This window comes from Pongo abelii, chromosome 3 (genome assembly GCF_028885655.2).
Source record: "Pongo abelii isolate AG06213 chromosome 3, NHGRI_mPonAbe1-v2.0_pri, whole genome shotgun sequence".
Lineage (NCBI taxonomy): Eukaryota > Metazoa > Chordata > Mammalia > Primates > Hominidae > Pongo > Pongo abelii.
The window spans coordinates 143675148-143701374 of NC_071988.2; the positions used below are offsets into that span (position 1 = coordinate 143675148).

The window sequence follows — 26227 nt, forward strand, 5'->3', positions numbered from 1 at the left end:
CTGGAGGTAGAGTATATGACTAAGGCCTACAGTTGGCAACCTCATCTCAGTTCTCACTACCACTGCAATTGGATTGAGAATAAGCATGGAACCCAAAAGCAGTCAATGAATCAGAAGTCAGTGTGACAAGATTCTTGATCTTTCTTGCTGGATCAAAAAAGGAAGAGTGTAAGACTGGAGTTCTGCCAGCATCTTGCTGCCATTGAAGCATGAGATTGAGGCCAGCATAGCAACTGGTTTTGCTGAGAGTCCTTCTTACAAGAGATTAGGACACATAGTGAGATAGGAGGGATGTGATTGCACAGAGAAAGGACTATGTGAAGACACAGGAAGAAGATGGATATCTGCAAACTAAGGAGAGAGGCCTCAGGAGAAACTGAACCTCCTGACACCTTGCTCTTGGACTTTCAGCTCCCAGAACTATGAGAAAACAAATTTCTGTTGTTTAAGCCATCTGATCTGTGGTGTTTTGTTATGAAAGCCCTAGTAAACTAAAACAAGTGTCAATTCATATTAGGTGTAGAGAGAGAAAGTATAAATTGAAGGGAGAGCTAAAGAAAAAGATAGTTAATGTCATCAAACTATGTTATTTTACTTTAGAATCAGTAATATATGCATACATTACAAAATGTCATATATGTTTAATAAATGGTTACTGTTTTTGTTTACTGCATGTTCGAAACACATTTTATTTTACTCTAGTATAGAACGTTTTCATGGTGAAAATAGCAATGTAAATAGAAAGCAGCTAAATCTTGGCTAACTTGGTGGCTACCTTTGTATTTTGAAAGCAATCTATTTTATCTCTAAATAATCCTTTTATTGTGTCTGAAATTATACAGTTAGAAATTTATTACATTCGATCTCTTTAAACTTGAAGATTTTTGTCTTCATTGATTTATTTTTAGGGCTTTATATAAAAGTGAAATTTAGGCTGGGCATGGTGACTTATGCCTGTAATCCCAGCACTTTGGGAGGCCGAGGCAGGCGGATCACTTGAGGTCAGGAGTTTGAGACCAGCCTGGCCAACATGGTGAAACCCCGTCTCTACTAAAAATACAAAAAAAAAAAAAAATAGTCGGGTGTGGTGGCAGCCACCTGTAATCCCAGCTACTCGGGAGGCTGAGGCAGGAGAATCGCTTGAACCCTGGAGGCAGAGGTTGCAGTGAGCTGAGATCGCACCATTGTGCTCCAGCCTAGGGTACAAGAGTGAGACTTCGTCTCAAAAAAAAAAAAAAAGGGGGGGGGAATTTATAGGGGCAGAGAGAGGTATGGAGGATAACTTCAGAGAGGCCATGAGAACCTTATTTAATCTGACTCAGAAGCTGACCTTTGTATGTAAACCTCTGAATGGAAAATAAGAGGACCAAGGGGGAAAAGAGAGAGCTCAAATAGATAAACTTCACCTTTTCACCTTGGGCACACCTTAAAAACATAGTGTTCTACAGGGAAAGGATTCCCTATTCAATAAATGGTGCTGGGAGAACTGGCTAGCTATATACAGAAGATTGAAGCTGGTCCCTTTGCTTACACCATACACAAAAATTAACTCAAGATGGATTAAAGACTTAAATGTAAAACCTAAAACTATAAAAATCTTGGAAGAAAACCAAACCAATACCATTCAGGAAACAGGTACAGGCAAAGATTTCATGACAAAGATGCCAAAAGCAATTGCAACGAAAGCAAAAGTTGACAATTGGGAGCTAATTAAACTAAAGAGCTTGTGCAGAGCAAATGAAACTATCAACAGAGTAAACAGACAACCTATAGAATGGGAGAAAATTTTTGTAAACCACGCATGTGACAAAGGTCTAATATCCAGCATTTATAAAGAACTTAAACTTACAAGAAAAAAACAAACAACTCTATTAGCAAGTGGGCAAAGGACATGAACAGACACTTCTCAAAAGAAGAAATACATGCGGCCAACAATGATATGAGAAAACTCAACATCATTGATCACTAGAGAAATGCAAATCAGAACCACAAATGCAAATCAAAATCACATCACTCAAAATGGCTATTACTAAAATGTCAAAAAAAAATAACAGGTGCTGGTGAGGTTGCAGAGAAAAAGGAACATTTATACACTGTTGGTGGGAGTGTAAATTAGTCCAACTATTGTGGAAGACAGTGTGGCAATTCCTCAAAGACCTAGAGACAGAAGTGCCATTCGACCCAGCAATCCCATTACTGGGTATATACCCAAAGGAATATAAATCATTCTATTATAAAGACACATGCATACGTATCTTCATTTACAGCATTATTCACAATAGCAAAGACATGGAATCTACCTAAACACCCATTAATGATAGACTGGATAAAGAAAATGTGGTACATATATACCATGTAATACTATACAGCCATAAAAAGAATGAGATCATGTCCTTTGCAGGGACATGGATAGAGCTGGAGGGCGTTATCCTTAGCAAACTAATGCAGGAACAGAAAACCAAACACAGCATGTTCTCACTTATAAGTGGGAACTAAACGAAGAGAACTCATGGACAAACGGAAGGGAAAAACACACACTGGCAGCTATGGGAGGGTGAAGGTGGATGAGGGAGAGGATCAAGAAAACTAACTAATGAGTACTAGGCTTAATACCTGGGTGATGAAATGTTCTGTACAACAAACCCTCATGACACCACAAGTTTACCTATGTAACAAACCTGCACATGCACCCTTGAACATAAAATAGAAGTTTAAAAAACAGTGCTTTTTAGTGGCCAAAATTTCCTGTGTTCTTTTCCTTTTTAAAAAATCACTAGACCACACAAACAAACCTGTACACAATTGTTTATAGTAGCTTTATTTGTAATAGCCTCAAACTGAAAACAACAAAATGTTCCTCAATGGGTGAATGATTAGACTGTGGAACACCCATATATTGGAATACTGCTCCGCAATCAAAAGATCACACTATCGATATAGATGACAGTTTGGATAGAGTTCAAGTGAATTATGTAGAGTGAAAAAAGCCTGTTCCTAAAGGTTACACACTGTACACTTTCATTTATATAACATCCTCAAAATGATAAAATTACAAAGATGGAAGACAGATTACTGGTTGCCAAGAGTTAGGGTTGTTATATGGGGGGGGGTGCATCTATAAAGGGGTAGTAAGAGGGAGATCTTTGTGGTGATAAAAGAGGTCTGTATTGTTTGTAGTGATAGTCACATGGAATTACACACGATAAAATGAAATAGAGCTACATACAGACATTGTACTAATGTCAGATTCCTGGTTTTCTTACTGTACTATAATTATACAAGATGTAACTATGGGGGAAAGTGGGTGAAGGGTACATGAGACCACTCTGTACTATCTTTGCAACTTCCTGTGAATCTATAATTATTTCAAATAAAAAGTAACATATAAAAAATCATTTGAAGGCTTTCATCATTAGAGAAATTCTTCTTGGATTCAATGGAGGCAGTTTCTTTGGCATCCTTACTTTAACGGCATGCTAGAGAAAAATGAAAAATAGGTGGGAGACTGGAGAAGGCAGTAAGCCTTGCCATGCAAATTTAGTGAGCCATATGAAATGTCAAAGAGCATAATGATTTTCACAAGACTAAAGGCCTTTAGAATAGAGGCTTCTAAAATAAATAATTCATTTACACAATGTCACCCAATGCATAGCTGTAGTTACAGGGTGACTCTTGATCATAGGGATGGAAAGGAAGTAGAGGCAGAAACTTCCAGATTCCCCCAGTCCCCTCACAGGGTTACAGAAAGACTATAGTGAACTTCCTTCTCTCCTCTCCCCTCTGCTACAGTGCAACTTAGTTTCAGTTTAGTTTTTGATTTGGGGAACTTGAACCATCTCTAGGTAATTTCTAGTCCAGAGAACTTGTACTTGCACAATGTCCTTCGTGGGCAAAATCCGAAGTTTGGCTGTAGCAAATTTGAATCCTTTTGGTGGTTCCCTTATTAGAAAAAAAAGATTAAGAATGACTAGAAATCTTCCAGATGTTGAAAAAGACAATTGAAATTAATTTCTTTGTAGAGGGGCAGAAATAAACTCTAAAGAGTTAATTTACATAAGGCCAGTACCAGTGTCCAGGTAGCAGAAGGAAGTAACTAAGACAGTGCATGCTTTTCTCCTTTTGGTTTTCATCCGGTTCTTCCATAAACCACTTCTGTCTGGGCCTCTATTTCCTTATACGCAATAACAGTTAATTGTTGTACCTCATGTGTTTTCTGGCATTATCTTAAATTTGGTTTCATATCTGTTCCTTTTGAGGTGAGAGTGGAACAGCCATGTGGAAATATTAAGGTTGTAGTAAGTACCTCAGCTCCGGAAGGAAGTCAGAACTAGAGATTTAGACATTTAGAACTTCAGAGGCAGTATACAGTAATACTTTGGAGCCACATTTCTTGGGTCCAAACCCTGGTTCTCTAGCAAGTTATTTAACCTCTCAGTGTCTTAGTTTTTCAATTTGTGAAATGGAGATAAATGGGGATGAGAATAGCCTCACAGGATTTTGGGAGGATTAGTCAATAAGCCCTGCTAAACACTGTTTACTATTGCTAGTATACTAGTGTTTTCCACTTTTCTCTCCCTGATTGTACATAACAGGTGCGCAGATAAATAAATATCTGCGACATTCCTCTAATTCCAAGAAGTCGTTTGCCTTGGTTCACCCGCTAAATAATATTAAAAGCCTTTCTCTTTAAAAAGAGGAGCAGCAAATTACTTTTCATTAATATCATCAGCATAATAATAGACTTAGTTGAGAGATTCAGGGTGGCAGCATTTCACACAATCGAGCTCTCTTATTGATCATGTCATAAAAGCATCTCTATTTCGTAAGGACTCATTTCACGTCATACACCCATCCGATGCTCCTTTTTCGTTAGCCTCCTTCTCCTAAGTGGGCTTATCTGTCTCCTGGTATCAGGAAGGCACTAACTTTTCCTTTGGGTTGTTAGGGTAGCAAAGTGATTTTCAGATTCACGGTTCTGGCTCCGTCTGCAGCCCAGGGAGGAGGAAACAGGGCGGGACGCCGCCGGATTCCTGAGCAGGGCTTGAGTGGCGTACCTCGAGGCGCCGGGGACGCTGGCGTGTGACGCTACTGCCTGACGCAGGCGCAGTGCCGCCTGGCCTCGGTTTGGACCCCTCCCCTCCTCTTCCGCCCCCTTGGGTATTGGTGGCTGCGGCCAGGGTCTGGACCTGGGCGGCGGCCCCGGGCGGCGGGGCTAAAGGGTGTGGGCACCGGCAGAGCTTCGCAGGCTGCGTCCGGCTCGGTGCTGCTGCCGCCGCCGCCCCTGCCGCCGCCCAAGGCCCTCGGCGTTCCCCGGAGAGAGGCCAGAGGGATTTCGGGCTGCCTCGGCACTCGCCCAGGTGAAGGGATGGGCCGGGCCAGACGGGGTTGAGGTCGTCAGCCCCTTTTTCCAGTGTCTCTGGAACTCAACCTGGTCGGAGTCTGAGAGCTTTGGCTTAGTAGTGGCTGCTTGCGGCGGCGACTCTTTCATATTCCTTTGCCATGCTTACCTGCAGCCCTGGCACCTATAGACCGGGGGTTGGAGGTCAGTGGCAAAGTCTGGAAGGGCCATGGCAGTGGGATGGCTGGGGACTTTGATACAGGAGCGGTTCCTGCGGGTGATGGTAAGGCGCTCCTCTTGCTGATGCGTGGACTCGGCGGGAAGGACCGTGCACCCGCAGGCTCGGACTTCAGCCTTGCCAGCTGCACTGGGTTGTTTGTAGTAGACCCCATGCTGCTTAATATGGGGTCGGTTGAGCGAGGGCGGGGAAGCCTTGGAACAACCCCCGCTTTCTTCTCCAGGATTGATGTATTTTGTATTCTGAATTGGTTCTTGCTGCACTGCACTCTAGAAGACTACGTTTCAGCAGAATTTCCTATTGGTCAAAGGAAGGTGAAGAGAAGTTGATTTTCCTTCCGGAGAGTATTAGTTGTTGTCGTTTTTTTTACCTTCCTGTTGGCCTTAGTGTTGACGTTTGTTAAAGGTAAAAGTTCATGTGAATTTCCTCTTTAAGGAAATCATGGGCTTTATAACTGTCTAAGCGCCTGTAAGTTTCAACTGGTTTAGTGGTTTCTGCTTTCACCCTGTGCATAGCAATGAAGTTGTTTTATTCCAAGTTAAATATACAAAGTATAAAAATAGATGAATAACCAGAATACTTTGTAACTATTGAGTGGTACATATAATTATGTGCATATATTATCACATTTAATCATCACAACAATCCTATAATGTAAAGTCTACTATTCCCATTTTCTAGATGAAAGAACAGAATAGACCTACAAAGTAACATGTTCAAAGTCAGAGCTGTGACTGAAACCAGGTAATCTGACTCGTTTGCAGTCCCTTAGTCAGTATGCCATACCAACTCCCAAGCACCCTGTGATTTTGCAAGATTTTCATTTGATAAAAAGTATGCCAGGAAGGACATTATGGCACTGTTCTTGCCAGCAAGGACCCAACAGTTTGAGAGAAACTTTTTCAGTGTCGTATTTTGAGTTATGTTTTAAACATAGGATTTGATCTCTAGGACCTTTGATTACCAAACTCATGCTCTTAAGTACAGTGGTTTTGGAGTCTTTGGAAGACTTTAGTTTGGAAGTTGTAGACTTATTTTATACTTAGGAGTATTTCTTGTTTGGAAACTTTACACAAGGAAACGTAATATTGGACTAAAAGAGTTTCCTCCTGTTTGTGCATGATTAAGTAATGAAATCATGTAATCAGAAATGGTTATGCTGCTCGTAAAGCCAGAATACCTTGTATAATTGGTTAAAATGCCATTCTTTTCAGGTTTGTTAAGATGAAACACTGCAGAAAGGCTATCTGAAGAAAAGGAGTAGGAAAAACAGAACGTTGCAAACTCTGGAAAAAAAACTTGGGTAAGTATTTTTGGCTAAGTTTTAAAAAGGTCAAATTTTCGGTTAAAGACTTTTTTTTTTTTTTTTTTTTTTGAGGCGGAGTCTCGCTCTGTTGCCCAGGCTGGAGTGCAGTGATGAGATCTCGGCTCACTGCAAGCTCCGCCTCCCGGGTTCACGCCATTCTCCTGCCTCAGCCTCCCAAGTAGCTGGGTCTTCTGACTTCTGCTTCAGTTGTGGTTTAATCTGCCTGTATTGCTAGAGAATGGGGGTGAGGTGGTGGTGATATGTAATGTAACCTGTTAATCATTGTACTTGACTTTTGAGCTATTGATACCTGATTGACAAATTAAGTCATGTGCTTAGCAGGCGTGCATTGGCAGGAGAGAGCAGGGAAATCCTTTGCTTAATAGGTGTCAAAATTCTGTTCTCTCTTTTGCTTGCTCTTTAATCTACCTATGTTTTTAAAGTGTTTTAAGAAGAAATTGAGAAAATGGCCGGGCGCGGTGGCTCACGCCTGTAATCCCGGCACTTTGGGAGGCCGAGGCTGGCGGATCACGAGGTCAGGAGTGAGACCATCCTGGCTAACACGGTGAAACCCCGTCTCTACTAAAAATACAAAAAATTAGCGGGCGTGGTGGCAGGTGCCTGTAGTCCCAGCTACTCGGGAGGCTGAGGCAGGAGAATGGCGTGAACCCGGGAGGCAGAGCTTGCAGTGAGCTGAGATCGCGCCACTGCACTCCAGCCTGGGCAACAGAACAAGACTCCATCTCAAAAAAAAAAAAAAAGAAATTGAGAAAATGAAGAAAAGTCGTTGACTTTTGGTTTGTTTTTCATAGAATATTGCGTATGGCTGAACTCAAGTCTATTTTTTATGAATTCTACAGAGAATAATGGAAGACATGATCAAAGGTGATTAAGAAGCAGTGTAATTCATTTCATAACTAGGTATTGAGTATCATATGTCAGACATCCAGGCTTCTGGTAATAGAGTAATGGTCTTCATGGCCCTGGAGAACACTACAGTAGTGCATTTTCTCTTAGAAGGTAACATTTTTTGTGAATTAATATGTTTTCTTTATTTAATAAGCAAATATGTTTTTGGTTTATGTAAAAGACTAGAAAGTGAGCATTACTCATATAGTAAGAATTTATAATAAAAAATTTTATATTATTTTAGTTGGTAAAGCAGGATTCTCTATGAATGCTGCATTAATGTACAGTGGGAAGCTAGGATTTTTTTTTTTTTTTTTGGAGACACAATTTCACTCTGCCTCCCATGCTGGAGTGCAGTGGCGCAATCTCTTCTCACTGCAACGTCTGTCTCCTGGGTTCAAGTAATTCTCATGCTTCAAGCTCCCGAGTAGCTGGGATTACAGGCATGTGCCACCACGCCTGGCCAATTTTTGTATTTTTGGTAGAGACAGAGTTTCACCGTGTTGGCCAGGCTGGTCTCGAACTCCTGACCTCAAGTGATCCACCCGCCTCGGCTTCCCTAAGTGGTGGGATTACAGGTGTGAGCCACTGCACCTGGTGAAACGAGGATTTTTGTAGACTTAATTTTAGCATACTGTATTTCATATTAAAGATAAAATTTTAAATTTAAGAATTTTAAATTTTTATGGGAGCTTAGCAAAATTAATTTTTTAATTTGAGAAAATTTTGAGGAACTTGTATAGAAGATACATGGTCAGATAGGGAACTGTTTAGGTGATGAATTGGAGGGAGGTGAGCTTTGAAGACTGGTGATCAGTTAGAGGCTATTATAATTATCCAGGTGGGAAATGAGAACTGCAGTGCATATTGGAATTAAGAAATGGAGATGGATTTAATAGATGTAAAGAAGGTAGGTGGATAGGATTTAGTGGGCTTGAGGGAAAATGAAGTCAGGGTAATTTCTGGCCACCATCATCTTTATGCATATGTTAATGTTTAATAAATACTTTTGAGATGCTTAGAATGAATTCTCTGGCTTGGGAAACTGAGTAGATTCTGGGGCCATTTACTGAGGTAGGAAGTGTAGGAAGAGCAGTAGATAGGGAACATGATTGGAGGAGATGAGTTCAGTTTGGTCCATTAAATCTGAGGCATCTGTGACTTCTAAGAAATGTCGTTAGTCAGTTGTACATATGGATCTGAGTTAAGCAGAATACCCAGCTTGAGATGTAAATTTTGGAGTCACAATTTAAAGATGATAGTTAAAAGCAATGGCAATGGATGAGATCACTCAGGGGAAAATGTAGAGTGAAAATAGAAGAGAAATGAGGATGGAGAACAACAACATTTAAGGGTGAGGTTAAAGAAAAATACACCTCAAAGGAGTGGGCAGGGAAGTAAGACTGGGCAAGAGGGTCACAAAAGTCAGTGGAAGAACCGAGTTTAGAGAAAAGGAATGAGTATTAGACATCTATAGACATCAAATAGGATGAGGACAACTAAAGTATCCATTGGACGTATCACTTAAGAAATCGTTGATGACCTGAGCAAGAGCAGTTTTACAAGTGAAGCTAATTCACACTGGGTAAGAGACATGGATGTTGAAATAGCTAATGTCATTTACTATTTCAGAAAGTTTAGTTGTAAATGGAATAGAGAAGGATATAGCTAAAGCTATGAGTTTGAGATAAGGTTTTTAAGGTATAAGGGATATAAGCACATGTTTATTTGCTGAAGGTAAAGAGTCATCAGTAAGAAAATCTGAAGATAAAGGAATGAGGCAAAATAATTGGTGAAGCAAAGTCACTGAACAAACTGGAAAGGATGTAATACAAGGGCTCAGGTCAAGGGTACTTTAGATAGACTTCTACTGAGACAGGAAGGAAGGAGATGATGATGATGATGTATACAGATAAATTTGTAGGAGGCAGGATAAAGGGCTACTCTACAAAGTTTATGCAGGAGACTCTGACTTATGGTAGAAAGAGGAAATGGTTCACTCTTGTAATCAGTAGCCTTCTTGGTGTGTCATTGCTGACTCCTGATCTTTTAGTAGGGAGGAGAAGGAGAGTGAGGTGGTTTAGCTTAAGATGACATGTATGAATCATCAAGTTAGAGATACCTTGAAGATCTCTTGCAAAATTACCCTTCTCATACTTTGTATTAGTATCTATGGCTAAATAACAAATTATCCCAGAACTTAGGGGTTTAAGCCGATAAATGTTTTTTATCTCAATTTCTGTGGATCAAAAATTTGGGAATGACTAAACTGGGTGCTTCTGGCTCAGGGTCTTTGAGGAGGATGCAGCAAAGATGTAGGTTGGGACTTTAGTTATCTAGGGTAGTGGTCCTCAACCTTTTTGGCACTAGGGACCAGTTTCGTAGAAGACAATTTTTCCATGCACCTGACAGGGGTGGGGTTGGTGGGGGGATGGTTTCAGGGTGAAACTGTTCCACCTCAGATCATCAGGCATTAGATTCTCTTAAGGAGTGCACAACCTAAATCCCTCGCAGGTGCAGTTCACAATTGGGTTTGTGCTCCTATGAGAATAATGCCACCTGCTGATCTGACAGGAGGCAGAGCTCAGGTGGTAATCCTCACTCACCTCCTGCTGTGTGGCCTAGTTCCTAACAGGCCACAGACCAGTACCAGTCTGCGGCCTGGGGGTTGGGGACCCCTGATCTAGGGGCTCAACTGGGGCTGGAGGGTTTAATTCCATGATGGCTCACTAGTTTAGCTGCTGGATGGAGACCAACAGCTTTTTTTGTCATAGTCACATAAAAGTTCGATTTCAGTTATAGTAATATTCTTGGTTCACATGAATTGGCTATTATGTGGATCCATTTGGCTCTCTCCCTAGCAACACTCCAATTAAAAAAATATTTTCTTTGAACTTGATATGATGAGAGTGTTGGTAAATACATGTGACCATTTTCCCGCTCCCTGTCTCCCAAGTCCCTGTTTTTTTGGGTGGGTAGTTTGACTGTATATCAGGTGAGGGTTCCTGATCCAAGTGGCTTAAGACTGGAAGATATGAGAAAAGCCTAAATGCTACATAGAAAAAAAGAAATAGTTTTATTTCAAAAAAACCTTTAGAATTTTACTTTGTTGATGCTAACATTTTAGTGTTATTTAGTGTTTTAGAGTATTTTAAGTAAAAATGGAAGTGAGAAATTGAATTGTTGATTAAAAGAAACTTATAGAATGTTTGTCAGCCAATATGAAAAAAGCATAAATGAAGCCCTATAACTAATTAATTTATAGTATGAGGACTAACCCTTTCATTCGTGGTAGTTTCTATTTGTCTCTTTGTATTGCTCACCATTTTAAGGAGTATGCTGAAGGTAGTAATTACCACTAAAGTATTACCATTAAAAGTAGATAATATTTAAAAGTCACGATTTCTTCTAGATTTGGAGAGATTGTAGTTAGCTCTCTCTACCCTCTTAGTTGCTATGTTTTCTACAGCTTTTTAAGTTTTTGAGGCTGAGCACAGTGGCTCACGCCTGTAATCCTAGCACTTTGGGAGGCTGAGGTGGGTGGATTACAAGGTCAGGAGATTGAGACCATCCTGGCTAACACGGTGAAACCGCATCTCTACTAAAAATATGAAAACAAAATTAGCCGGGCGTGGTGGTGGGCACCTGTAGTCCCAGCTACTCGGGAGGCTGAGGCAGGAGAATGGCGTGAACCCAGGAGGAGGGGCTTGCAGTGAGCTGAGATTGCGCCACTGCACTCCAGCCTGGGCAACACAGCGAGACTCCATCTCAAAAAAAAAAAAAGTTTTTGAAAAAATTATTTTGGTAAGTATTTAGGTGAACCAGCATAAATTTCTGGCTATGGAGGTGACGTTTGGTAAAATACAGCATTTTTGGTTGGATGATATGACTTCTTAGATGTTCAGAGTTTTTCCATATATAAACATGAAGAACCATTTTTGTAGCATAGATTATGATATTAAAAATTATGTTTGTTTCGTCTGCTGATTTATAGTGTTTGGATCATCAGTCGCCATACCTGAATATTTCTTTTGCCTGGTAGTTGATTTTCTTCTAAGAATCATGCTCACTAGTACTTGTGGAACTACGTTATTCATATGGTACTTTCTTGATTGTTATTTGTGGCAACTAATTTCTTTTGGTTATAAATATAATTATGTTATTAAGTATGGTTTTTGGCTGGGCGTGGTGGGTGGCTCAGGCCTGTAATCCCAGCACTTTGGGAGGCTGAGGCAGGTGGATCACGAGGTCAGGAGATCGAGACCATCCTGGCTAACATGGTGAAACCCTGTCTCTATTAAAAATACAAAAAATTAACTGGGCGTGGTGGTGGGCGCCTGTGGTCCCAGCTACTCGGGAGGCTGAGGCAAGAGAATCACTTGGACCCGGGAGGTGGAGGTTGCAGTGAGCCAGATTGTGCCACTGCACTCCAGCCTGGGCGACAGAGCAAGACTCTGTCTCAAAAAAAAAAAAAAAATAACGTTTTTATTTTACTTATTGTAAGAAATGAAATACATTTTAGTCGTTGTTTACTGCCACGGACTTTATTGTTTTTTAGCTTTCACTTTTTTGTTGAATTGATTTTTTCTTTAAGGATATTAATAAAAGTAGCTTAGCTACTACAGCTATAATGTTTTTTATCAAGTGCTGTGCTGTGAGTTTTATGTTTGCTTTATGTTTTTAATGCCTTCAGGCCTTCAGCATCTCTTCAAGGAAGAGATGGCCATCCTACTATTTGGAAACAGGCACAAAGAGATTCAGAGGCTTGCTCACAGCTAACAGAAGTATAAAAGGGATGAAGCCGGCTTTCCATTTCAAATCTGGTTTTAAAGGCTACTCTATTTCTAAGATACCAGACAATTTCTATTATTTCTGATTGAATGTTATTATACCACATAATTCTGTTGGGCTTTAGAACTAGTTAACAGGTGAAATTGTGTTTGTTGTGTATAGAATCCTGGGACTGAAAAGGACCTGGAGAGACCCTTCCTAGGTAGCAAGGATTATACCTAATCTGTTTTACCTAAGAGGATAATTGTTTATTTTGTCCGCTTGAATAAACAGAATAGGACATTATATAATTTTGATTTATGTGCACAAAGATGCTGGCCCTGGCCAGAATTGTTAAGGAGGCTAAGTTTGCATTTGTTGCCCATCTCCTTTTGAAGATTTTCCACATCTTCAGGAATCTTAGGCTTTTTGTGATATTCATAGGTCCTGCTTATGAATGAGAAAAGCACTCGAATGAATCAATTTACACTAATACCACATGGTAATCATGAATGGTAGGTATTATTGAAATCCCATTAAGATATCTTTGCATTCTTAAAAATATTGGTTAGCGTTCTATTTAAATAAATGGGTGGTGTAATTTTAGGCCTTGTTGTGTCATGATGGGAGCAATTTTTAAGCAGAGAGGGCCCTACAAATCACTGTATATGTAATGGGTAATGTCAACCTTTTTATACATTCCAATACTATCTTAAATGTATAAAGTTTACATAATTATTTTAAGTGAGATATTCAATTGCAGTAGACACGTATTTTGTATACTTTATCTGTATAGCATCATAGAATTGGAAGGAACTTCACAAAGTCATTTGTTCCAGGCCATCTGCCTGAGGCTTGGTTAGTCCTTAGACCATTTTTGTCACTTTTCAAACAGTTTACATGAATTAAACACTCCTTGAAACTTTATTTTGAATAAAAATGTTGTATGATCTGATTTGTATTTTACTTTTGTTTTGGGATCTCCTTAGGCCATGGCAAAGATAAACAATCTATTCAGGCGGATCTTTTGTTTTGGTATTTACTGAGATATTTGGATCAATTACTTGGTGTTTTAATTGTTAAGGAGGAGATAAATGTCTTTAGAATTGGTAACCCTACACAAATTATCTGAAGATAATTTGTTACATATGTGCAGAGACCATTTAAAGGTTTTCAAGTTAAGCATTTGGTCTGCAACATTTAATATTGATCACTAAATGTAGAAAGCAATGTAGAAATGTGATTGTACAGAGTACATAATTCACAGAATTTCTAGTATACAGTAATGGTGCTATGTGCTAACAGGTACTTAATCTTACTTGGTGATGAAGAGAGTGTATGTTGGTGGAGTTCAAAGGAGAGCTCTAAAGTTGATTTATTTTCCAGCCCTTAAAGAACTGTGATGAAATCCAGAAGACTTTAATATAATGGTGTGAAGATTTGTGGATGGCTTAGGTCCAAAGATTGTGATTTCATTGTTGCATGAGGGATTTGGGTATGATTACTTTTTTTTTTTTTTCATTTTTGTTCTATTTGGAATTGGGTTGTTAAAATATTGAATGTTCTGTTTCTTTACTTTTTTTTGGCAGGCCGGTTGTAGGGGGTGGGTGAGAAATACTGTAATGAGATCTCTTCTTAGCTCTAGCAAATGAGAGCCATTTTTTCTTTTCTTTTCTTTTTTTTTTTGAGACAGGGTCTTGCTCTGTCACTCAGGCTGGTATGCAGTGGTGCAGTCACAGCTCACTGTAGCCTTGACTTCCCAGGCTTAAGTGTCTTTCCCATTTCAGCCTCTCCAGTAGATGGAACTACAGGTGCTTGCCACCACACCCAGCTAATTTTTGTATTTTTTTGTAGAGACGGCGTTTCCCCATGTTACCCAGGCTGGTCTCCTGGGCTCAAGTGATCGCCCACTTCAGCCTCCCAAAATGCTGAGATTACAGGCGTGAGCCACAACACCCAACCAGAGAACCAAATTTTCTTAAGGGTAAAAAAGATCATTTAGGAGTGTCTTTGGCCCTGAATACATTGGAAATACTTGCCTATCTTTGACAATAGCTCATAATGATGTATTTTTTTATAATGATGCATTTATTTCATTCATTTATTAAGTAAATATTTCTTGAGAGACTGCTCAATGCCAGGAACTTTGTTGGATATTGGATACCCAAATGAGTAGGGCAAGCTCATCCTTAAGGAGCAGTCATTAGTGGGGGAGATACATTTCTAAACCGATAATTACAATACAGTGTGATAAGTACTAAGAGACAGGTAGTCATCCAAGCAGCATTTATTTAGCATTTTCTATATTGTTAGACATTCTACTAAAGATTATGAATATTCCAACTCTTACACTTAATACTCAGAATTTCTGAGCTGCATGGTAGAATTTTTAAGCCCAATAAATATTTATTGAATGGATAAGCAAAAACATATAGAAAAGGTTATATTGTACTTTCTATGTTGCTCCAAATAATCAAAATCAAATATACTTTCCCATGACAGTGCCAGGGTAAGCTGTGGCTCTTCACAGCTAGGTCTTCTCAAGTGATAAGTAATGTTATATGGACATATTCCAGCTTAAGCCTGATAAAGGAAAACCTTATTTCACACAGTTCTGTTCAACTTATGGGATATTTGTTTTAGAGGAGCCATGAAGCCCTGGAAGGGGATTAACCAGTGCACTGAGCTTTCTTGAGGACCTGTGGGCAGGTTCACAGACGGGAATTGGGAAAATTGTAATCAACCAGTTCTTTCCAACTCTTCTTCTTTGAGTTAATCAAATCTTGCTAAGATGGGGTGGAGTTGGGGGATTTGGGTCAAGCTGTGGTGACGAAAGTCCTCTCATCCATAATTCCTTTCAGCTATCACCCTAGGGTCATCCTTCTGCTAGCTGTTATTAACACAAATTAAATGTTAAGAAAAATAGAAGAGGAAAAGGGACAGTAGAAGGTAATGGGATTGTAACAACAACAACAACAACAAAAAAACTGGGAGTAATAAGAAGAAAAAGGATGAAGTAAAAATGTTTTAAAATAAATATGAACTTGACTCATACTTTAAAAATATATGAAAGCAATCAGAGTCTGTCATTCTTTTCTCTACAGAATCTCCTTGCATTTGGGTTCATTCTTTCCTCTGTTGTTCCTGTTCTGATAAAGGAAATGTTCTTCTTTCTAGCAAAAGCTAGTTCCTGCACATATGTATGCTCTGGATTGAGATTTTAAAAGTCTTATGTATTAAATATCGTGTGCTTTCAATCATATGGTTTCATGGTCTCTTCTAAAGCACACAGTCATGTTTCTTGTAAAGAAAATTGTCCTTAGATTTGATAGGCCTAGTTATAAATAATAAAAACACAGTGCTTTGTTTTGGGTTTCCCCAGAAACAAACCTGGGATAAAGATTCAAGGGAATATAGTTTATTGGGAAATAATCATAGGAAACACTGGTAGGAGTGGGGAAGGAAGAAAAGAAAGGAATAGAAGTGAATAAAGGGCATTATTCTGGCAGTTACCACTGTGGGCACCTGGAGTTCACTCACATTGGGGACTCTGAAGACATCAAATAAACTACCCTTGGAGTTATCCCAAACCAAGAGCAAGGACAATTTGAGTGTTAAATCCACCAACTTCCTAGCCATAATTGACATTAACCCTCTGGCGTTTCTCACTTGTCCCTGGAGTGCAAGTTGAGTGTATCCTTGCAGTCAGAAAGCAGCCCTCAGCAGGGTATCACAGGTGTTCATAATGAGCAGGTTTCCTGTGTAGAGGTGAGTGCCAACAGTATATGGGCAAGACACCAATAGCATTGGCTGCCAATAGCAAACATTTATACAATTCAGTATCTATGATGTGCCAGAAGTTCTAAATGCTTTACATCAACTTATCAATTTACACACTATAACTTTATGAGATAGGTACTATTAGTGTCCTCACTTTACACATGAGGAAACAGAGTACAGAGAGGTTAGGTATTTTGCCCACAATCACACAGCTATAATTTCAGAACTGACATTTGAACCCAGGTGAAGCATAGTATAGAGTCTATGCTTTTAATCCATATAGTGATTTGCTTCTGGAACAATATAGTCTGAAGCAGCATCTTTTGCTTCTACTGTTGTTCCATAATAACTGCTTTCTCCTTCTCCTTTCCCCTAATCTCTTTTGTTTTAGTGTTCTGTATCTACTTCCTTATTTGTAGCTGTCTCCGCCCCTCCCTGCAATTCTAGAACATTGTAGGCATTCCTCTTTCCATTTTACACTCAAGGCTATCATATCAAATAATTCTTGCTAAGGTATTAACTGATATTTCTGAGTTTATGTGAAGGCCTCTGAGTTTGATATTGCTTAGTGAGTATCTGCATGTTAATTACAAAATACAAATATTTAAGAACCATAGAAATAAAGTTGTGATTATAGAGTTACAGTTGACTAGGTTAGAATTTTGGGATTGGGAGACACCTGTACCTTGGCCATGGTTATAAGGAGAGGCCAAGAAATGTGTGCTTAGGCAAAAAAAGCCATTTTCCCAACTACAGCATCCTGTCCTCCAGCCATCACTTTGTCTTTTTCTTTTTAAATTATGGAAATATTACACACCAGTTGTAAAACAAACAGTACGTGAGTGCCCAGAATAAAAGTGAAAGTCTAGTTTTGTTGCTGCTTCTCCTTCCCCCAGAATCTCCTTCCACTGATTAGATTAGATTCAAGCTGTATGCATCTTTGGCAGGAATATCACAGAAGTGAGACTGTGTGCTTCTATTAAGAGGCTCACAGTTTTGACTTATCCTATTGCTGCTGGTATTTACATTGATCACTTAACTTGCCTTTCTCAAAGTTCCTCTTTTTCCATTTGTCATTAATAATTATTTTTTGGGGGGCAGGGAAAGAGTTATTTTGATGTGACTATATAGAATTTTGTTAGCCATCAAAATTTGATTATATTGGTATGGACTCAGATACCTGTTTTATTAAATGGGTGGTAATCCATTACTATCATTTATTTTTTTTTGCATTAAAATATAAAGTATTTAATCAAATGTTAATACAAACTTTTCCTAGAAATGTAAAGCTGCTTCTTGTGTTTGAGTTGCTAATGAAATACACCCATATCTCTGCATTTTACATTATCACATTCATGGTGATATATAAGAATATAATTATTTAGACCATATTCCAAAATGCCAATATAGAAGAAGGTATTTATAGCATGAATTTGAATATTGTCTTCATTTAAATACAAACCTATGCGCTGTAAGTAGGTGCAAGCCTCAGACTACTTAATAGTTTCTTCTAGTGTAGTTGCACCTATGTTGTCACATTTTTTTTTTTAATTATACTTTAAGTTTTAGGGTACATGTGCATAACGTGCAGGTTAGTTACATATGTATACATGTGCCATGCTGGTGTGCTGCACCCATTTACTCGTCATTTAACATTAGGTGTATCTCCTAATGCTATCCCTCCCCTCTCCCTGCCACCCCATGACAGGCCCCGGTGTGTGATGTTCCCCTTCATGTATCCATGTGTTCTCACTGTTCAATTCCCACTTACGAGTGAGAACATGCGGTGTTTGGTTTTTTGTCCTTGCGATAGTTTGCTGAGAATGATGGTTTCCAGCTTCATCCGTGTCCCTACAAAGGACATGAACTCATCCTTTTTTTGTGGCTGCATAGTATTCCATGGTGTATATGTGCCACATTTTCTTAATCCAGTCTATCGTTGTTGGACATTTGGGTTGGTTCCAAGTCTTTGCTATTGTGAATAGTGCCGCAATAAACATATGTGTGCATGTGTCTTTATAGCAGCATGTTTTATAATCCTTTGGGTATATACCCAGTAATGGGATGGCTGGGTCAAATGGTATTTCTAGTTCTAGATCCTTGAGGAATCGCCACACTGACTTCCACAATGGTTGAACTAGTTTACAGTCCCACCAACAGTGTAAAAGTGTTCCTATTTCTCCACAGCCTCTCTAGCACCTGTTGTTTCCTGACTTTTTAATGATCACCTTTCTAACTGGTGTGAGATGGTATCTCATTGTGGTTTTGATTTGCATTTCTCTGATGGCCAGTGATGATGAGCATTTTTTCATGTGTCTTTTGGCTGCATAAATGTCTTCTTTTGAGAAGTGTCTGTTCATATCATTCACCCACTTTTTGATGGGGTTGTTTGTTTTTTTCTTGTAAATTTGTTTGAGTTCATTGTAGATTCTGGATATTAGCCCTTTGTCAGATGAGTAGATTGCAAAAATTTTCTCCCATTCTGTAGGTTGCCTGTTCACTCTGATGGTAGTTTCTTTTACCGTGCAGAAGTTCTTTAGTTTAATTAGATCCCATTTGTCAATTTTGGCTTTTGTTGCCATTGCTTTTGCTATTTTAGACATGAAGTCGTTGCCCATGCCTGTGTCCTGAATGGTATTGCCTAGGTTTTCTTCTAGGGTTTTTATGGTTTTAGGTCTAACATTTAAGTCTTTAATCCATCTTGAATTAATTTTTGTATAAGGTGTAAGGAAGGGATCCAGTTTCAGCTTTCTACATATGGCTAGCAAGTTTTCCCAGCACCATTTATTAAATAGGGAGTCCTTTCCCCATTTCTTGTTTTTGTCAGGTTTGTCAGAGATCTGATAGTTGTAGATATGCGGCATTATTTCTGAGGGCTCTGTTCTGTTCCATTGGTCTATATCTCTGTTTTGGTACCAGTACTGTGCTGTTTTGGTTACTATAGCCTTGTAGTATAGTTTGAAGTCAGGTAGCGTGATGCCTCCAGCTTTGTTCTTTTGGGTTAGGATTGACTTGGCAATGCAGGCTCTTTTTTGGTTCTGTATGAACTTTAAAGTAATTTTTTCCAATTCTATGAAGAAAGTCATTGGTAGCTTGATGGGGATGGCACACAATACTGATTCTTCCTACCCATGAGCATGGAATGTTCTTCCATTTGTTTGTATCCTCTTTTATTTCATTGAGCAGTGGTTTGTAGTTCTCCTTGAAGAGGTCCTTCACATCCCTTGTAAGTTGGATTCCTAGGTATTTTATTCTCTTTGAAGCAATTGTGAATGGGAGTTCACTCATGATTTGGCTCTCTATCATTTATTTTTATGTTTAGTCTGTCCCAGGTTTTTCCAGTGGGAGCCTCTTTAAGCTGGCTTCTGTGTCCTTTTGACATGTTCGTATCATTCTTTGGGTACTTCTTTCCTTTCTGGAAAACAAGGCTTATCTTTATTTTCTGTCCCTTTGTTGTGGAATCAGCCACTTTTGCAAGGGGCCCTGTTTCCTCTTAGTAGAAAATGGCTTTTAGAAGGAAAGTTTTCTGTTCCTTTTTATTGAGGTGTTGTTGCTCTCAGGACCTGTTAGTGAACATATGCATGCACATATACAGTACATAAATACATTTACAGCTGTATTTATTTCTATATCCATTTATATTGAAAACCATAGCTCCAGTTCTTATCTACCATTTTAGGTTTCATTCGAATTTTCTTCCTTTATATATCTCGAACAGTGAGACATTGTAATAATGGCTCCCATTATCCTTAATATATTTATTTACTTCATCTCCCAGGTGTGTCCTCCTTATCCTACTTCTGCCGCAACATACTTTTCAGCTTGTTCTCCTGCATGGAAACCCTACTTAGCTCTTTTGGGTCTGGGACCTTTCTCTTGGGCTCTGACATCCTATGCCAGGCAGCCTTCCTGAGTAGATGCTCTTTTCTCTGTGCTCAGGCTCTCACTCCTCTCAGCCTCTGAAACCTTAAGCTGGGTGCTTCTCCTGTGCCGCCTTCTGCCCCTACTGGCCATGGATGTTCTTCTCCTTCCACTCAGGCTCCAGCATCCTATGCCTGACTTCTCCCCTACAAGTGTATGCTCCTCATCTCACTCTGGTTTTGACACCCTTAGTTGCTGCCACTACTCCACAAGCCTGTCCATCATGCCATTGGATACTTAATTTATTCATATCAGGCTCTGACATCCAGCTCTAGGCTGCTGAGACTTCTGTTTCTCTCTTCCCCACGTGCAGATGCATGCTTTACTCTGCTTCACCTTGCAACTTTTAGATTGAACTGTTCAGGAAGGGTAGAGGAAGAGGAAACAACCAGTTTGTATTTTGTTCCACCGTTTGCTCCATGAAAATTTTGCAATAGATTACCATAACAGTCTCCAGTCTCTCACTATTAAGGAATTGGCGATATACTACTTCATGTGGCTGAGCATACAACAACATTTTTGTTTGGATTCTGTGTCTAGTGTTACCTTACTTTATTTATACCAGAATATCTACTTCTTACTTTAGGGGCTTTATTAAATCTTAGCCTTTATTTCTGTACTTGCTCAAAATATGTTCTTTTAAATATTGAGCCTTTATCTGTTGATTTCTCTTAAAGGCTTTGCATTAATCTAATATTTGGGAAATATTGATTGAAACTTGTTTGATACTGTAGGGTTTCTGTCTTTACAGCCTAAACAACCTCTTTCCACATTCTTTTTGACTATGGTTTGTTACAGTGGTGGGTCATGATTATTTTAGGTGAGGTCTTTTTGGTGGATAGATCCTTTCCCCTTGAATTTGATTAGAAACAGATTTCCTTTTTATGTGGAGACCTGAATGCTGGGACACATCTCTCATGAAATTTCCAGAGTCTTTTCCTCCTTAGTGATGTGCTGGCTAGCAATCTGTAGAATGGTAAAAATAAGTATGAAATAGATACATATGTTATTTTATGATATGTAAACCATTATGTAATATGTGAATATTTGGTTTTAGATTTTTTAAGATAGTTTTTTTCAAAGTATTTGCTTCCTTTTCAAAGTTAAAAAAAAAACTTAAGAGGGAAGAAAGAGAAAGCTCATGTTATAAAGTTAGCCCTCAAATTTTAAGGTGCTGACAGGGATTTTTCAAAGCTTTGAAAAATACGAGAACATTTTTTACTCAGTTTCTACACTGTAGGAAAAAAAGGATTATTGTAAACTGAAAACATTTTCTTAATCTTCTCTAGCTCTTGCCTTTAGGTTTTCATATCACTGTTAATAATAAACCTTCTGTTATTGAGCTCTGTATTATTTTCTTAAGAGATTATTATTAATTAAGAGATGTTTAATTTGAATTATAAGATTTCAACAGTGTAGAAATATGAAACATAATGTGTTGTAGATTGTGTCTGGCAATGTTATCTCATTCAATTTTTATTTATTTATTTATTTTAGAAGGGGTCTCTCTCTCTCAACTGGGCTGGAGTGCAGTAGCATGATCATAGCTCACTGTAACCTTGAATTCCTAGGCTCAAGCAATCCTCCTGCCCCCGTGCCCTGAGTAGCTAGGACTACAGGTACCACCATGCCTGGCTATTTTTTTATTTTTATTTTTTTGGCAGAGATGGGGTCTCACTATGTTGCCCAGGCTGGATTCCAACTTCTGGTCTCAAGAGTTCTTCCTACCTTTGCCTCCCAAAGCACTGGGATTATAGGTTCTTGGCCTCATCCAATTTTTAAACTTGTTTTGTGATGTCCAAAGATAAGAGTTGTGGTGAATAAACAGAAAACATGTTTAGAAAGTTAAGTCAGATGTACCAAATTTCAATTAGAAAGTTATCTTTCCGTATTCTTTACTGCAGAAAAAATTTGCTGTTTTTGTAGTTATCTGTAAAAATCTCCTCTGTTGTTTAATATTAAAGTAGTATTAACTGTGTAGGTCTCTTTGTGATTAAGTCTAGCTTTTTTTTTGCTCTTTCTGGTTTATTATGAGATAATTTTGTTATTGGTAGGTTGGGTTAGTCATATGTTACTACGGTATTATGAAGGAATATTTTCTTGTTTCTTGGATCATAAAATATGAACTTTGTTCCTTTTTTCTTATTGTTGGTACATCTCAATATTCATATTCATCCTACTGTGTGTGTGTATATACATATACACACGTATCTATATACATACATATGTATATGCACACATGTGTATGCATACAAATATTTGTCAGAAGTTGGGTCACAGTTCTACAGTGAATTTTTCTTTATCTTAAGTATCTGATAGCAGGAGGTCTCTTTACTGTTCAGACTACCTAGAGTGAATCTGAACTAGGAAGATTGTTTCCCCATGGGATAATGGAGAATACATAGAGGTGATGGAGGGTAAGAGGGATTTATCTAACTTAATATACAAATATGATAATACTAAGTGGTGGCTTTGGGACAAGTCTGGATGAATTTGTTTGATGTAGATGGCTAGTACTTCTGATTGTTGAGATGTTTTTGATTAAAGAATAATCATGCCGGGCGCGGTGGCTCACGCATGTAATCCCAGCACTTTGGGAGGCCGAGGCAGGCAGATCACCTGATGTCAGGAGTTCAAGACCAGCCTGACCAACATAGAGAAACCCCGTCTCTACTAAAAATACAAAATTAGCCAGCTGTGGTGACGCATGCCTGTAATCCCAGCTACTAGGTAGGCTGAGGCAGGAGAATTGCTTGAACCTGGGAGGCGGAGGTTGCCTGAGCCGAGATCACGCCATTGCACTCCAGCCTGGGCAACAACAGCAAAACTCCTTCTCAAAAAAAAAAAAAAAAAAAAAAAGAATAATCACATTCCTCTTATTTTGAGCCAGAGTATAGTAATTGAACCTTAGTTAGTGCTTACATTTAAAATGGTGAAATCAGGACATTACAAGTATGATCCATTCTCTTACATTTTAGTAGAAATGTGGGCATTTTTGTTGTATTTTTGCATTCTCATCATTGAAGGAAACAGAAAGGTGATTTAATCAACTTCATTTATTAAATTCACCCTTTTTTGCCCTTAATGATTTCTGTTGCAATTTTATAAATCTCTGATTCTAAATTTAACCTTTGAAATCTTGTAGGCCTTTAGATGTTGTTCTGGAAAAACTTTAGTAATGGATCAAAGGAAGAATGAGAGTATTGTCCCTAGTATCACTCAATTAGAAGATTTTCTTACAGAACACAATTCCAATGTTGTTTGGCTCCTTGTTGGTAAGTGGAATATTTTTCTTCTATTTTATTGTGTTTTAAGTATGGATTAACAGCTGCCAGATTTTAAACAGTGGTTGACTGAAGTTGGAACATTAACACTACCATTTATTTATTTTTAGGAAGGAAGATTGTTATTTATATTTCTTGAACATTTGTTCTGGAAACTGCTCTGAAATGCTCTACTTTTTCTTAGGCTGCATTCTCATCTGACTTAGGGGAAGTGGAAAGAGAAGAACAACATTGCACTTAGCTTATCTTTCTAGTTTCAGGTCACCTCCCCTACTTCTCGACTCAACACACATACAAACACTTTGGTTTTGTTACAGAAATAATAAATCCTCAAATATAATTTTACTGTAAAAATAATTCTATTTTTATAGTAAAATAGAATTATATGCCTAATCTTTTAATCTCTTTCCTCATTCCTTGTGCACTTGGCAGTGAGATCTGCTATTAATAATTTTTTGGTATAATCTAGAAGTTTTCTAGGTATATACAAATAGCTTAAACTAGCAGAGGGAGAAAGAAAATATGAGTGAATGAATGAATGAATATGAATGAATGAGAGGGGGAAATACAAAAATAATACAGGGAAGGGAGAAATTATTGTAGGCTGTTTCTGCTCTGGAAGTTTTCATGGGAGAATGGTATTTGACTTTAATTTTGGCATAAGAATTGGAAACAGAGGAAATTAGGAAGGGTAAGAGAGGAAACAAAGGGTAATGATAATATGTTGAGCATCTTCTGTGTGCTAGATACCAGCTTGTACATATGTTGTCTCACTTAATGCTCAGAGTAGCTTTATGAAGGTAGGTTTTTATTCTTTTCCTTTTAATTCCCTGTTGGGGAATTGAGGCCCATAAAGATTAAATAATTTATATGGGTTACACAGGTATTTTTTTTTTTTTTTCTGAGGGGATGCTTATGCTTCTTTCATGACACCCAAGGATGTGGGTAGGAATATAAGTAGAGATGAAGTGTCTGTTCCCTTTCCTGTCACCTAGAATTTTTCAGACTTGTTCCTGTTATAAACACCTCCTTTCTTTAAGAAAAAAACAGCAACAATAATAAGCAGAGAAACATTGAGCAATTGTTTAATCCTTCTGTTTTACTATGAGAGTAGGGGGGCATGATATAATGAAAAGACTATGATTCCTGGCTTGTTTAATATTAAAAGCATATTTTCCAGCAAATGCCTGTTGCCATTCTGAAGGACTCATATAACAACCTACTGTTGACGCAATGATTTATAGTAAAAATTTGTACAAAATGGCTTTAAACTTGAGATATAATGGCGTATCATCAAAATAACTTCAAAATATTTTTTCTAGAATTTTTTTTTTTTTTAGTGGCAAATCATAGCACTTGCTACGTCAAAGCTATTACCATCAATCTAAGCTGCCCTGGAAATTGTATTTTATGTTGACTCTCAGTGATTGCTTTGCTTTATCCATAATACATAATTGTTTAAAAGTTAAGGACTTAATATGATGTTACTAAAGGGTTATACAGGTTAAGTTGCTTTATATAATTTTCTCATAATTTAGAAGTAATACTTTTGAAAAGGATAAGAGCAAATTTATTATCAAAACAATGTTTTCCTGTGTTTTGCCTTTTGTATATTCATGAACTAGATTTTTTGAGAATATGAATTTTATAAGTAACTGTATACTTTCATTAAAAAATAAATTTAGAATTTCATTTACTGTAGCATATTCAATGACATCATAACTTATTGTCTTACCCATTACAGCAAAATATCTAGTTACAGGTGGCCTATTTGATATGCCTTTATACTAAATTCCAACTTCTTTTACTTAAAGCACAGCTTTAAAAAGCAGAAGGTTTTTTTTTAAAGCAGAGATTTTAAAAATCATTACTTTTCTTCCTTTACAAGTGGTTATAGCTTGTTTCAGGAAATAACTTGGGAATGAACTTGTGTATGAGATGAGTTTTTGGCCTAATAAAGGTGAATTTGTTTCAGAATATTCAGAAATATGGCCTTTCTTCTCCTAGGATGTCTTTACATAATGTTTATTAACTAAAACAGTACAAAGCAGTGATAAAGTAAACAGAAAGGAAAGCAGGCATACTTGAAACATTGCTCTAATAGATCTGATTGGAATTTACGCTTTTCTGGATAATGAATGATGAAGAGAAAGGAAGCTGGATAAAGTATAATCAACCTCTGGTTTTAAAATTCCAAGTATTAAATTGTAAGAGGACACATTACTGTGTAGAAGTAAATCCTATTTCTGATTTTTTTCCTCCCAACAGCTACCATTTTGTCCTGTGGATGGATTATTTACCTCACATATTATAATTCCCGGAATGTTGGTCTTATTTTAACACTAGTTCTTAACAGATTATACAAGCATGGCTATATCCATATTGGTGAGTTTGGGTTAACCCTGAATTTTTTTCTTCCTTATAATCTTGAGATGTTGTCTTACCATTTTTTGTTGCTATAACTGAATACCTGAGACTAGGTCATTTATAAAGAGAAGCAATTTATGTCTGATAGTTCTGGAGGCTGGGAAGTCCAAAGTTGAGGGGGTGTGTCTGGTGAGGACCTTCTTGCCAGTGGGGACTCTGCAGAGTCTTGAGGTGGCACAGGGTGTCACATGGTGAGGGGGCTGAGCTTGCTTGCTCAGGTCTCTTTTTCCTCTTGTAAAGCCACTGATGTCCCA

The 26227-nt window shown here is 38.2% G+C and overlaps 1 protein-coding gene and 1 long non-coding RNA gene across 33 annotated transcripts in view; one reads left to right on the forward strand and one right to left on the reverse strand.

Moving 5' to 3' along the window:
• The window catches only part of LOC129059068 (uncharacterized), a 28254-nt gene extending 23406 nt beyond the window's left edge, over positions 1–4848 (reverse strand). The window contains exon 1 of the long non-coding RNA XR_008524739.1: positions 4067–4848. This is a non-coding gene — a long non-coding RNA (uncharacterized LOC129059068). The remainder of the gene's footprint in view (positions 1–4066) is intronic.
• Positions 4839–26227, forward strand: part of BLTP1 (bridge-like lipid transfer protein family member 1) — a 212512-nt gene continuing 191123 nt past the window's right edge. For 12 of the 32 annotated variants that reach the window (XM_054554450.1, XM_054554439.1, XM_063723646.1 and 9 more), the window contains exons 1-4: positions 5093–5357; positions 6791–6879; positions 23408–23537; positions 25815–25931. In XM_054554450.1, the coding sequence (XP_054410425.1) occupies positions 23441–23537; positions 25815–25931 (214 nt within the window). In that variant the 5' untranslated portion in view covers positions 5093–5357; positions 6791–6879; positions 23408–23440. Of the gene's footprint in view, positions 5543–5566; positions 5891–6257; positions 6321–6790; positions 6880–7694; positions 7768–12484; positions 13077–13947; positions 14057–23407; positions 23538–25814; positions 25932–26227 lie in introns of those variants that run through there. The other 20 variants (XM_054554442.2, XM_063723641.1, XM_063723628.1 and 17 more) reach the window with 17 other exon arrangements.